Genomic DNA, 14389 nt, shown 5'->3' on the forward strand with positions numbered 1-14389 from the left:
GCTTATATTCCTCTATATCTCTAAAAAGGGGATTATATAAATTAAAGGAACACTAACGTGTTCCAGAGCCCATAGTGCTAAACCCACCATTTAGGTGGCTTGCCTCCCCCTTAAAAGGAATTAAAACTCACCTTTTATTTTCAGCGCTGCACAGGTCTGCCGGCACTGGCCCTGCCCCCTTGGTGACATCATCATAATTGCCGATTTTTAGCAAATCCAAAGCATTGGATTGGCTAAAATCCACAAGGGGGCAGAGCCAAATGCTGTTTTGGCCAATCAGCACCTCCTGTGCAGCACTGAGCCAGGAAGCACCTCCAGTGGCCATCTGAGGTGTGGCCACTTGGAGGTGTCCCTAAGGGCAATGTAAATACTGCATTTTCTCTGAAAAGCCAGTATATGCATTAAAATGCCTGAAGGCAATGATTATACTCACCGGAACAACTACATTAAGCTATAGTTTAACCCCTTAAGGCCACATGACATGTGTAACATGTCATGATTCCCTTTTATTCCAGAAGTTTGGTCCTTAAGGGGTTAAAGAGACACTATAGTCACCTGAACAACTTTAGCTTAATGAAGCAGTTTTGGTGTATAGAACATGCCCCTGCAGCCTCACTGCTCAATCCTCTGCGATTTAGGAGTTAAATCCCTTTGTTTATGAACCCTAGTCACACCTCCCTGCATGTGACTTGCACAGCCTTCCATAAACACTTCCTGTAAAGAGAGCCCTATTTATGCTTTCTTTATTGCAAGTTCTGTTTAATTAAGATTTTCTTATCCCCTGCTATGTTAATAGCTTGCTAGACCCTGCAAGAGCCTCCTGTATGTGATTAAAGTTCAATTTAGAGATTGAGATACAATTATTTAAGGTAAATTACATCTGTTTGAAAGTGAAACCAGTTTTTTTTTTCATGCAGGCTGTCAATCATAGCCAGGGGAGGTGTGGCTAGGGCTGCATAAACAGAAACAAAGTGATTTAACTCCTAAATGACAGTGAATTGAGCAGTGAAATTGCAGGGGAATGATCTATACCATGGGTCGTCAACCTGGTCCCTACCGCCCACTAGTGGGCGTTTCAGGATTCCAGGTGGGCGGTAGGGATTTTCAATTTTTTTTTTATAAATTGGGCAGGCGGGCGGGCGCGAGCCGGCGGTACCACTGTGACTGGGTACCGCCATCACCACTTGCGGCCCCGGCGGCAAACCGCCGGGGCCGCATATGGAGGGGTCCATCGGGTGGCCCATGCTGTCAGGGCCACCCGATGGATGTGGATTGTGAGGGGGCCCGGTCAGCGCTGGGCGCTTTAACAGCGCGACCGGGCCCCCTGTGATGACATCAAATCTGCTGGGAGGAAGTGATTCCCCGGTCACTCCTCCCAGCATACAGAGAGCCGCGCGGGAGGAAGGAGGAGGAGGGAGTCAGAGTGGGAACTCTGACTCCCATGCACCTGAGCCACCACTGGACCCCAGGGAAAGTCACCCTCCTGCACCTTAAAGGTAGGAAACAGGAGGGTGACTTAAATATAATGTGTGTTTTTTTGTGTATGTGTCTTTGTATGTATGTCTTGTGTGTGTCTGTATGTATGTCTTGTGTGTGTCTTATGTAAGTGTCTTGTGTGTGTATGTCTGTATACATGTGTCTTGTCTTTGTATGTATGTCTTGTGTGTGTCTTATGTGTGTGTGTGTATGTCTGTATACATGTGTCTTGTGTTTGTATGTATGTCTTGTGTGTGTGTGTCTGTATGTGTGTCTTATGTATGTGTCTTGTGTGTATGTCTGTATACATGTGTCTTGTGTTTGTATGTATGTCTTGTGTGTGTGTCTGTATGTGTGTCTTATGTATGTGTCGTGTGTGTGTATGTCTGTATACATGTGTCTTGTCTTTGTATGTATGTCTTGTTTGTGTCTGTGTGTATGTCTGTATATATGTGTGTCTTGTCTTTGTATGTATGTCGTGTGTGTGTCTTTGTATGCATGTTTTGTGTGTGTGTGTTTGTATGTATGTTTTGTGTGTGTGTGTGTGTGTGTGTCTTTGTATGTATGTCTTGTGTGTGTGTGTCTTTGTATGTATGTCTTGTGTGTGTGTGTCTTTGTATGTATGTCTTGTGTGTGTGTGTGTGTCTTTGTATGTATGTCTTGTGTGTGTGTGTGTGTGTCTTTGTATGTATGTCTTGTGTGTGTGTGTGTGTCTTTGTATGTATGTCTTTGTATGTGTCGTGTGTGTGTGTCTGTCTGTATATCTATATATATGTGTGTGTATGTATGTCTTGTCTTTGTATGTATATGTTTCTTGTGTCTGTATATATGTGTGTATGTATGTGTGTCTTGTCTTTGTATGTATATGTTTCTTGTGTCTGTCTGTATGTGTGTGTGTCTTTGTATGTGTGCCTGTGTGTGTGTGTCTGTATGTATGTGTGCCTGTCTGTATGTTTGTTTGTGTGTCTGCATGTGTGCCTGTCTGTATGTGTGTCTTGTGTGTCTGTATGTATGTGTGCCAGCAGGGCCGCCATCAGCTCAAGGTCTGGGCCCCCCTTCAAGCCCGCCCACAGGGCAAGCCTCCAAATCCTGCCCACAGGAATACACACACACACACTAACAGATACAAATACTAAAACAGACATACACACATGCATACACACAGTGCACAAACACTGGCATACACACAATGGCATACACACAATGGCATACACACACAGGCATACATACGTAGGCATACACAAGCACACACATACACTGACATACACATACACACACATACACACACACATACACCTCATTTTCAGCCACCCTCCTCTCTTCCTTACCATTTCGTCGCAGGAGGGTGGCTGGGGATGATGTGAGTCGGCTGCCTCTCCTCGCGGCCTCTCTCTCCTCCTTCCCGCGCGGAGTAAACTGGGAGGAAGTGACGAGCTGCATTTTTTTTTTTTAAAGGGGCCCGGTCGCGCTATTACAGCGCTGACCGGGCCCCTGAAGATAATAGGGCCCATTGGGTGGCCCTAAATGCTTGGGCCACCTGATGGGCCCCATAAGCGTGTGGGCCCTGGTGCAGATGCACCGGTGGCAGTTCCGCTGATACACGTGGGGCCAGGGCCCCCCAGGGCCGCCGGGCCCGTGACAATTGTCACGGTTGTCATGTCCTGATGGCGGCCCTGTGTGCCAGTCTGTTATAGTGGGATACCTAGCTCAGCCTTCCTACTGGGCATTGCTATAAGGAAGGTTAAAAAAAAGGGAAAAAAAAAAAGGTGGGGAGGGGAATTGAGGAGGGAGAAGAGGGGAGATGACGCACAGATGAGAAATCCTATTATGCGCAAACAGAGAAGTCGTCTGAATATCACCGAAAGAGGAGACCTTCGTTTGTTCCTTACGAAAATCGAACCAGATATCAAATATTTAGTCTTGCAGCATCAACCTCAAGGATCTCATTAATCACTAGTAAAGGTAATTTCAATTTACTTTGTTTTCGCATTAAACTTTATAAAGTTAAAAACATTATAAACATGCATTAATTGGAAATAAAAAGATAAATGAACGTACATTTATATTTTTTTAAAACACCCTCCTTTCGAAAAAAATATTCCGCACTTGCGCGAAAACTGGTGGGCGGTAAGGAAAATTTTTCAACCAAAAAGATGCATTAGTGGGTGGTAGTTAGAAAAAGGTTGACTACCACTGATCTATACACTAAAACTGCTTCATTAAGCTAAAGTAATTTAGGGGACTATAGTGTTCCTTTAAGTTAATAAATAACGCGTTTCAAAGTCCTGATTTAAATTGTGGGGTTTAAGAGTATTGTAGCGCACCGTAGTTAACCCGCGGCGCCTGGTTACCTCCGCTATGAATAAATGAAGAGACCCATTTTCCCCCAGTAACACACAGTTCCAACGGTACAACAATATTTTATTGACCACACTCTGCTTTATACTTTCCTCATGCAAGGGGTCGAACACACAACAACAATGTCCCCTCCCAAGGTCCTCCCCTTCCTGAGGGTCACATAACGGAACCAAAACCTCAGTACCTTTGTCCCCTGTTCCCGCCATCCAGTGTGTAGCAGAATGGACCATGCTACCGTACTCTCATACCGGCTCCAGGCTGTCCGTGCCCCTTTTCCCCCTTCCCGTTGTCCCCTATGTTTGGGACGTACAATACATGTGCGAGACATTCTCCCCTTTGTTTGAAAACCTAGCTTTTCCCCTGTTTCACCTGGCCGTTCATCTAATTCCGTTCCCTTAAGTGGTTCGACAACCGAACAAACTACCGAACGGTAGACCACCATATGGAGTGTGCCTCTCATTAACACCGTTCACACCTCCATAAACCTCAATTACACGAACATTCTAAGCGGTCGGGTGGTCGCAATTCATATAGGCGAGCATGTGGCGTGGCCATCTTGGAAACCGAACAAAGACAGCGGTGTGTGGTCATCGAGTGTGTGGAACTAAAATCAGACAGCACTAACACCACTGGGACTTCCACCTTCAGTTACTTCATGAGAAAGCATACAAACAGAGCGGCATTCAGGGGGAGCAACCTCCTGAGCTAGAGATTCATACGAACGGACGCACAAACAGATTTCCATGTTCCAAATACATGAACAGCAGACGAAATAAAAGGATCGTGAGATTCACCAAAACAGGGGTTTTGTCACCCATCCCTCCCCCACAACAGTTTTCAGTGCGAACCTCCTCCGTTCGTGAACTCCCTGTGTTAAACCAGGCAAGGGAAGCGTCTCATTTCGGGATACAAATGCTCCCCCTGATCAGCATTTTCCCATACGAACGGCAGCCACCCAGGGGAAGCACTCGTTATTTACTTCCTGTGATGAAAGCACCTTCGTCACTGGGTTTTGGAGAGGCCTGCTTGCCAGCCTCTTGCCCTGTAATTTATTTTGGTGGAGAGACCCTTTCGAAGTAGTCAAAGTGGCACTTCGGATACAGACGAAGTGTCGAAGTAGTCGAAGTGGCCAACATTCAACATTCCAACATGTGGCGGCAGCTATTTTATTTAGTCGAACGGGTTCAGCAGTATTTTGTCGAGTTCATGGAACTCAAATCGGACACGCGACGGCACGAACACCACTGAAAAGTTACCTTCCAGGAAACTTCGACAATTCGAACGGGAGTCGAACGGCGTTCGGTGAGTTGAAGCCCACGAACAAGGGACACAAATTGACTATGCTCATTCACCATTCCGTTCGGTAATTCGAACGGTACTTTAACTGTTTAAAATAGACCAGCACAGCTTAATTCTTTGTAACTGTTTTGGGCATGCTTGCGGTCGGTCAAAGAGACTTCCAGGAATTTCCTGAACCCCTGCTCTGATCTGGGTGATGTTTGGATATGTTGTTCACCCTGAGCAGGGCTATCAGGGGAGGTGTATTTTGGGGTACTTGTTACATTTTATAAAAATGTGTGTTTTTTCTGCCTGGGAATAATTAAGTTAAAGCATTATCTACCTTAATTGTATCAGAGGTGGGGGGGGGTTGAGGGGGGAAGGGGAGATTGTGTGCAGTATGTGGGAATGTCAGGCATTGTTACAGTGTTTCTATTGGTCTGTACAATTTGTGTCCTGTGCTCCATCAGGTCCAGTGGGTGTTCCTCTGGCCTGAAGAATTGTATAAAAGCCAACCTGAACCATTAACCCCTTCAGGACCGCTGACGGTTCAGGACCGTCAGCGGTAAAACGTGCGTTTGGACCGCTGACGGTCCTGAACCGTCATAACGGTCTGGGGCTACTTACCTGATCGCCGTCGGTCCCACGGCGGCGATCAGTGCTCCACCCGGTCCAGGGGGACTGCCTGTCTGCCCGGGCAGTCCCCCCTCGGCAGATCAGGACCCCACGGCCATGTGATCACTCGATCACATGACCGCAATAGGGGTCTTTGTATCTGCCTGCAGGGGGACTGTCTGTGCTGACAGGCAGTCTCCCTGCAAGTAAAAAATCCAAAAAATAAAGTAAAAAAAAAACCAGTGTAAAATCAGTGTAAAAATAAATAAATAATATGTGTATATATATATGATATATATACATGTATTATATCTATATATAATATATGTATATGTATCATATATATATATAATGTCATATTAAGTGTATTTTTATATTTATATATACGTATATTAATATAAAAATACACTTATATTTAAATTACACACGAATATATACAATATATATATAATTGCTATATATATGGTATATATATTATTATAAAATACAAATAATATGTTAATAAAAATAAATAACAAAAAATAAAAATAATTTTTAATAATTATAAAAAAATATTTATATATGCAATTTTATTCTAACAGTATTTTGATATATATATATATATATTTATATCAAAATATACTTAGAATGTAATGATATATATATCTATGTATAAATAAATAAATAAAAACAATACGAAATATACATATGTCCATATACATAATTACATAAATAATTTCATAAATATACACATAGACGTCAAATATATAAATATGTATATATATAAAAATTCTACATGTGTATTTATGTAATATTTTTACCTAATTAAGTAATTTTAATGACTGCAATTTGAGGGACCTGCCTGCCAACCCAGGCCGAAAGTCCAGATAATTTAATTTGCTAGCACTGTGTTTAACCCTGTAACTTTCTATGACACCCTAAAACCTGTACATGGGGGTACTGTTTTACTCGGGAGACTTCGCTGAACACAAATATTAGTGTTTCAAAACAGTAAAACATATCACAGCGATGATATTGTCAGTGAAAGTGAATTTTTTTGCATTTTTCACACACAAACAGCACTTTCACTGAGGATATTATTGCTGTGATACATTTTACTGTTCTGATACACTAATATTTGTGTTCAGCGAAGTCTCCTGAGTATAACAGTACCCCACATGTAGAGGTTTTATAGTGTTTGTGAAAATTACAGGGTCAAATATAAGGCTTGATTTTACTTTTTTTTTTTATTGAAATTTGTCGGATTGGTTAGGTTGCCTTTGAGAGCGTATGGTAGCCAAGGAATGAGAATTAGCCCCATGATGGCATACCATTTGCAAAAGAAGACAACCCAAGGTATTGCAAATGGGGTATGTTCAGCCTTTTTTAGTAGCCACTTAGTCACAAACACCGGCCAAAGTTAGCGTTTCTTGCATTTTTAACACACAAACAAATATAAATGCTAACTTTGGCCAGTGTTTGTGACTAAGTGGCTACTAAAAAAAACTGGACATACCCAATTTTGAATACCCTGGGTTGTCTACTTTAAAAAAAATATGTACATGTTAGGTGTGTTTCGGGGATTTATGACAGATAACGGTGTTACAAGGTCACTATTGATACATTTAAAATATATATATATTGAAACAGCAATTTCCTACTTGTATTTATAGGCCTATAACTTGCAAAAAAAAGCAATAAAGCATGTAAACACTGGGTGTTTTTAAACTCGGGACAAAATTTTGAATCTATTTAGCTGTTTTTTTCATTAGCTTTTGTAGATAAGTAAAAGATTTTTCAAGTAAAAGTCCAAAAACATGTTTTTTTTTTAAATTTTTCACCATATTTTATTATTTTTTTTAAATACAATATTGGACATAATACAAATAATGGTATGTAAAGAAAGCCCCTTTTGTCCTGAAAAAAACAATATATAACTTGTATGGGAACCGTAAATGAGAGAGCGGAAAATTACAGCTAAACACAAACACCACAAAAGTGTTAAAACTGCTCTGGTCCTTAACGTACAAACATCGCAAAAACAGGCCGGTCCTGAAGGGGTTAAATGACCACTATAGGCACCCAGACCACTCCATCTAGGATTTAGGTCCATCTAGGATTAACCCTTTCTGCTGTAAACAAAGCAGTTTCAGAGAAACTGCTATGTTTACCTATGGGTTAATCCAGCCTCTAGTGGCTGTCTCATTGACAGCCACTAGAGGCGCTTCCGCTCTTCTCACTGTGATTTTCACAGTGAGAAGACGCCAGCGTCCATAGGAAAGCATTGAGAATGCCGCGCATGCGCATTCAGCCGATGACGGGAAAGGAGGTGGAGAGTCCCCAGCGCCGAGGGAGCTCGGCGGTGAAGAAAAGGCCAATGTTTTACCCCTTGCTGCCCCTAGAGCCAGGCAGGGGGGGGGGACCCTAAGGGTGGGGGGGACCTAGAGACCCTATAGTGCCAGGAAAACTAGTATGTTTTCCTGGCACTATAGAGGTCCTTTAAAGCTCAGATGATCTTGCACCTTCATGAAGATTTGGCACATGTTTGGGGGATTGGAGAACTACATACACTCTGGGGATTGCTACAATCATTATACTCCTCAGTGTCAGGGTACCTGAAGTCTCTACCTCGGAGGAGGTTAGACTTTCAGACGGCCGTCCTCTCAGGGGGGCTGACTCACCCAATCCTCACAGCTCTCATAGCCGTTTACACGCCGGCCGCGATAGCCCCGCCTCCTTTTATGACGCGGCGCTCAGGAGCTGACGTCATGACGGCAATCACGTCCCGACCTGTCAATCTAGTTCCGAACAACGAATCAGGGCTCGGCAGGGGCGGAGTCATCAATTAAAGAGCCAAGGTATAAAATAGGGATGTGTGTAATGGTTCATTGCCCTGTCGTGGTTCTAGCTTGTCTGGTCACTCAGTGCTCTTATTACTGTTTGTCTTTTTGGTTCTGACTCGGCTTGTATTTTCGTTCCTGCTTACCTCTCGTGTCCTTTGACCTCGGCTCGTCTCTCGCTTACCTGTTCTCTCATTCCCTCGACCTCGGCTTGTCTCTGACCATTCTTTGCTTTCTCCTTACGTTAGTCCGGCCATTCTAAGGTCCGGTATACGTACCTAGCGCCTGTTTGTATTCTGCGTGTTGGATCCCTGTCCCGATCCTGACACTCAGAGTATAATCACTGAACTCTTGTAAGAGCAGTTCCTGCTACGCTCTCGGGACTAAGAGAGGCCTTCCCACTGGAAGCTGGATCCTGGTCTTGAGTCCAAGGTGGGTGTAGGACGGCGAGACCCCAACCAAGCTGCGGCAGTTCGTGGGGTTTGCAGTGGTTATGGTGCTCCAGCGCAGTGCTTATGATACTCGTCAGTACTAGGAAGCAGCAATTGACGGAGGCATCTGGTCGGGGTACCAGGCGGTCCGTCACACTTCTCTTGCGGTTTCACACTTATGTTGCAAGATGCGAACTTTCTAATTGATTGGTGCGAACACCAGGGGCACTGGGGAGGTCCCCGTTCAGGAACCAAACTGGGTGGGAAGCAATCTGCGAATGCTCCCCCTGGATGGCGTTCGTCTAACAAACAGGCCGCCACCCAGGGTTGGCACGCACTGAGGCTTCCGTTGCGGTTTGCGTCGCTAACTAGGTGCGAACATTCTAACGAGGTGTGAACATTCCAAACAAATATTCTAAATGGGGTATCGAAGTGGTCCCCATTCAGGAGGCGAACAGAACTCATTCGTATGGGGACTCCCGAATGGGAAGTAGGTAAAACATAAAAATACACAAATATGCCGAGGCTTCTCTTGTGGTTTGCGGCTATTCATACACTCGACGAAAAAACACTGCTGGACAATTTAAGATGGCCGCCGCCACATGTTTGAAAGGGGCATTGTGCTAAGTCCCAATATGCACAAATAGTGTTTTTAGAAGGCAATACACCCCAGGGGCCATAGTCACAGGGCAAGAGGCTGGCAAGCAGGCCTCTCCAAAACCCAGTGGCGAGGTTACTTTTGCCACAGTTTTGATCTCTGTTCTTGATTCCTCCAGGTTAGTTTCATTATAACCCTTTTAAAAAAATATCCTGTTTGATGCTTAAATATTGTTCCTCCTATGTATCGGTATCTGTACAATTGCATCTTATCCTCAAAGTGTCCTTTTGGGGCATTTTCTAACCACGGAGAAACGTGGCAACTTTCCCTTGCTAAAAAGCTGTCAGCGTCTACCGACTTGTAATGATTTTTTTGTCTTAATCGATCCATTCTCAATAAAAATATATAAATCTAAAACACTTGCTTCTTGTTGACTCCATATACGGAATCTATTACCCCAAGTATCATTTAGAATGGATAAAAAGTGTATTAGGTCTTCTTCACTGCCTTTTCAAATGAGCAAAATATCATCTATATATCGACCATAGGTTACCAGCGATGATTGCCATCTAACATTTTATTAATTTTTTTCCCATCTATAATTTATCTTTATTTTTCTACCAATCCAGGTAGTAAAATAAAATCACTTACCGTGTCTCACCTCTAAATAGGCTCTCATAAGTGTTGCCTTTTTGGAGGTGAAACGCGTTAATTGATTTTTACTACCTGTATTGATTTTATATATACCTATTTTGTCAAATAAAGTAGTTGTTTATTTCTAAACATCTTCTGGACTGACCCCTGATCTTCTCTGCTGGAGCCCGGATACATTTTTCCTTGGTGGGGAACATACCACCTAAGTGCTGTGGATTAAGCAAAACTATATATTTGCTCTCTCTCTGAGTACCCCTTTTATCTTGTTTTAATATTTTATCATTTTTAGCAGTGTGCACTATGTTTTTATTTGTATCTGCATAAACCATCACGGTAATTGATTGCAAGTACATAAGGTCTTCCGCTGGAACATATATAATCTTAAGCTAACCTGCCTACCTGAGGTCACCATGTACCTTGGCACCTTATTGAAGAAGAGACCAGTAATCCGTAGGCAGGGATCATACAGCTCAGACACTACTCAAGCTCTATACTTAGTAAGTGCACTTCTTCTTACTCTTAACCGTTTTATACAGATTACAAAATATACTACACTATATTTTGTTGTATTCTTTCTCTTATATAATTACCATCCAGACTACTTCTACCTCTGGGATCACACCACGCTTATGACAACCCTTTCTCGCATGGCCGTCCAACTGTAATTGTGAGATCGAAGCGCTTTTCGGACATATTGAGCGCTCAGATCCAAGCTATCTGGGGATAGGTTGGACATATGGGTTAAACATTGTATTATAAGAGTTATGTATTTTTATGTGGTTTTTGGACTTAGAGATATTTCCTGTACCTGGAGATAATTAAGTTACCACAGCCACTTAAGCCAATTATCTCCAGGATAGAGGAGAAGATAGACCGGCCGCACAGCCTAAATCTGTGGAACTATTTTGGGCATGAAAACCATGCTTGCGGTCAGTCAAATGTGACTTCCATAAAACTTTTGAACCCCTGTTCTGATCTGGGTGACATTTGGATATGTTGTTCACCCAGGTCAGGGCAATCAAGGGATGTGTGGGGATATGTTGTTGTTTTGGAGTGTTTCTGGACTTTGGGTAAAGCTGGATATTTTCTGCCTGTGGTAATTGAGTTAGTCCATTGTGTTTGGTAATTGTATCACAGGCCGAGGGGATGGTTTGTGTACATTATCTGGGAGTGTCTATTTGTACAATACTGTGTTGATTGGCTGTTGTGACTTTGTGTCCTGTGCTCCACGTGGAGAAAGGTGTCATATGGTGTGTATATATATATATATATATATATATATATATATTATTGAATTCTGTTCAATGCAGTCCTAAAATTGTTGTGGCATAGAGAAGGGGGGAACCCCCACACAAAATTATATATATATATGGGGGGTCACCCAGCGTAGGGAGGTCACACCTGTAGTATTCCTGCCACCGAAAGGCCTGGGCAGGTCTCGCTTGGGGGTCACCTAGCGTAGGGGGGTCACCCCTGTAGTATGTTTGCACCGAAAGGCCTGGGCAGGTCTCGCTTGGGGGTCACCCAGCGTAGGGGGGTCACCCCTGTAGTATGTTTGCCACCAAAAGGCCTGGGCAGGTCTCGCTTGGGGGTCACCCCTGTAATATATTCACTTATGTGCCCACACAAATGGTATTTGAATACTGTTGCCCCAATGGAGAGGGTTTATATCTTTGAAGGTGAACACTAGTGAGTGTAGGAGAGAGCTGTATTAAACCAACAGAAGGGGTAAAGCAGGGAGAAGGGGAGCAGGGGATAGATAACAATAAACAAATGTTCAAATAAAGTGCAAATAGCCATTACAATAAATGAACAGTGTGTAGCAAATTACTCTGACCTGTGCCTTGGCTGGAGCAGCAAAGAAAGAGGGAGTGATACAGGGGGAGGGGCCTTTTATAACCTGTTGCAATGTTTGTTTTTTTCCCCCACTAAACTTTATTGTTGAATCTGTGCTGCTGGAGTTTTAGTAAAGCGAGATTATGCAAAATACGAAGCCTCCTGTCATGTTATAAAATTCAGTGTCACTGCCGCTGCGCATAGAGTGCAATTTTCTTGTTTTTGCTGCTTTTTTTTCAAAATGGACTCAAATGCCTTCACTTCCTTTATATCCTATAGAATGTAAGCTCGTTTGAGCAGGGTCCTCTTCAACCTATTGTTCCTGTAAGTTTATTTGTAATTGTCCTATTTATAGTTAAATCCCCCTCTCATAATATTGTAAAGCGCTACGGAATCTGTTGGCGCTATATAAATGGCAATAATAAATAATAAATAAATAAATGAATGCAAAAGCATTATATCTCCATGGTAAGGTGAGGATTAGGGTGGTGGTGAGGATTAGGGGGATGGTGAGGATTAGGGGGATGGTGAGGATTGGGGAGTAAGGTGAGGATTAGGGGGGAAGGTGAGGATTAGGGGGGAAGGTGAGGATTGGGGAGGAAGGTGAGGATTGGGGAGTAAGGTGAGGATTAGGGGGATGTGAGGATTGGGGAGTAAGGTGAGGATTGGGGAGTAAGGTGAGGATTAGGGGGATGGTGAGGATTGGGGAGTAAGGTGAGGATTAGGGGGATGGTGAGGATTGGGGAGTAAGGTGAGGATTAGGGGGATGGTGAGGATTGGGGAGTAAGGTGAGGATTAGGGGGATGGTGAGGATTAGAGGAGGAAGGTGAGGATTAGGGAGTAAGGTGAGGATTAGGGGGATGGTGAGGATTGGGGAGTAAGGTGAGGATTAGGGGGATGGTGAGGATTAGGGGAGGAAGGGGAGGATTAGGGGGATGGTGAGGATTAGGGGGATGGTGAGGATTGGGGAGTAAGGTGAGGATTAGGGGGGATGGTGAGGATTGGGGAGGAAGGTGAGGATTAGGGGGGGATGGTGAGGATTAGGGGGATGGTGAGGATTGGGGGGTGGTGAGGATTGGGTGGGATGGTGAGGATTGGGTGGGATGGTGAGGATTGGGGGGGTGGTGAGGATTGGGGAGGAAGGTGAGGATTGGGGGGAGGTGAGGATTGGGGAGGAAGGTGAGGATTAGGGGGGGTGGTGAGGATTGGGGAGGAAGGTGAGGATTGGGGGAGGTGAGGATTAGGGGGATGGTGAGGATTGGGGGGGAGGTGAGGATTGGGGGGGAGGTGAGGATTAGGGGTGGTGGTGAGGATTAGGTGGTTAGGGAATTTTTGGTGAGAGGGGTCTTTAGCATTATGTGTATTTGAATGAGCTGATGCTTAGCATTGGGGAAGCTAAGGTTTAGGATTAGGATCTCTTTAGCCGTAGACTATAACTCTCATAACTTTCAGTCTGAGTATTTCTTTAAAACACACTCCACACAATCAATGCAGGCCATTGCAGTATGGGTGGCACCTCGGCATTGGCTCCCGTCTATCCGGTGCTGTCTCTGAGCCTCCTCTCCCAACCCCCTCCCGCCTTGATTTTACACCTCTGTGATTTGCAATATTCAGTGATATGCCTTCTTCGATAATGGTCACTTTATTAGTGTCTGATCTGGTGATAATGAATTGCAGTGATTAGTAATTTGATGGTAAAATAAGCACCTACTGGTCTCTAGCAAGCTGTAATCAATATGCCGTGATTCATATTACATCCTGCGTTAATAATTCCAATTTTACTGCCCTTGAGTAACTGAACCTAGCGTCATTAAGTAGCCCCTATTTCACCTAATATTAACCCTTTGTGTTTCATGCAGATGTCGAGATCAGCTACCAGCAGCCGAATCAAGTCATTCAGCAGCGCCAATTACCGCAGCCGCCATTGCAATCCAACACGCAGTCCAACACGCAGTCCTTGACACGGCCTGGGGTAAACCCTCCAGAGCACAGCCCGGGCCAGAGACAGCAGGCAACGAACAGACAGGTTCCACCGATTCCCCCAACCCAGACCAAGAAAGGAACTCATTCCAAACAGAAAGGGGCCAAGCCACCAAAAAAACAAGCTCAGAGACCCAGCCTTCCATCAAACCACCCAGCTGAACAACCTCCACGACCACAGCCTCGCAACCCACCCAAGCAATCCCATCAGCCACGGAAAAAGCAATAACCGTGGCCGAACTGGCTGCCTACAAAACAGACTTTACCGAGAAAGAAACCAACTCTGAATACAGAGAGATCTGAATATAGAGAGACTGAAACCAGAGCAGGGACTGCCTGAACCA

The 14389-nt window shown here is 44.0% G+C and overlaps 1 protein-coding gene across 1 annotated transcript in view; it reads left to right on the forward strand.

Annotated features, from left to right (window-relative positions):
* The window catches only part of LOC134586338 (T-cell surface antigen CD2-like), a 103713-nt gene extending 89405 nt beyond the window's left edge, over window positions 1-14308 (forward strand). The window contains exon 5 of the mRNA XM_063441807.1: window positions 13925-14308. Within this exon, the coding sequence (XP_063297877.1) occupies window positions 13925-14274 (350 nt within the window). The 3' untranslated portion in view covers window positions 14275-14308. The remainder of the gene's footprint in view (window positions 1-13924) is intronic.
* Window positions 14309-14389: the final 81 nt, after the last annotated feature.

This window comes from Pelobates fuscus, chromosome 1, assembly GCF_036172605.1.
Source record: "Pelobates fuscus isolate aPelFus1 chromosome 1, aPelFus1.pri, whole genome shotgun sequence".
NCBI classification, from domain to species: Eukaryota; Metazoa; Chordata; class Amphibia; order Anura; family Pelobatidae; genus Pelobates; species Pelobates fuscus.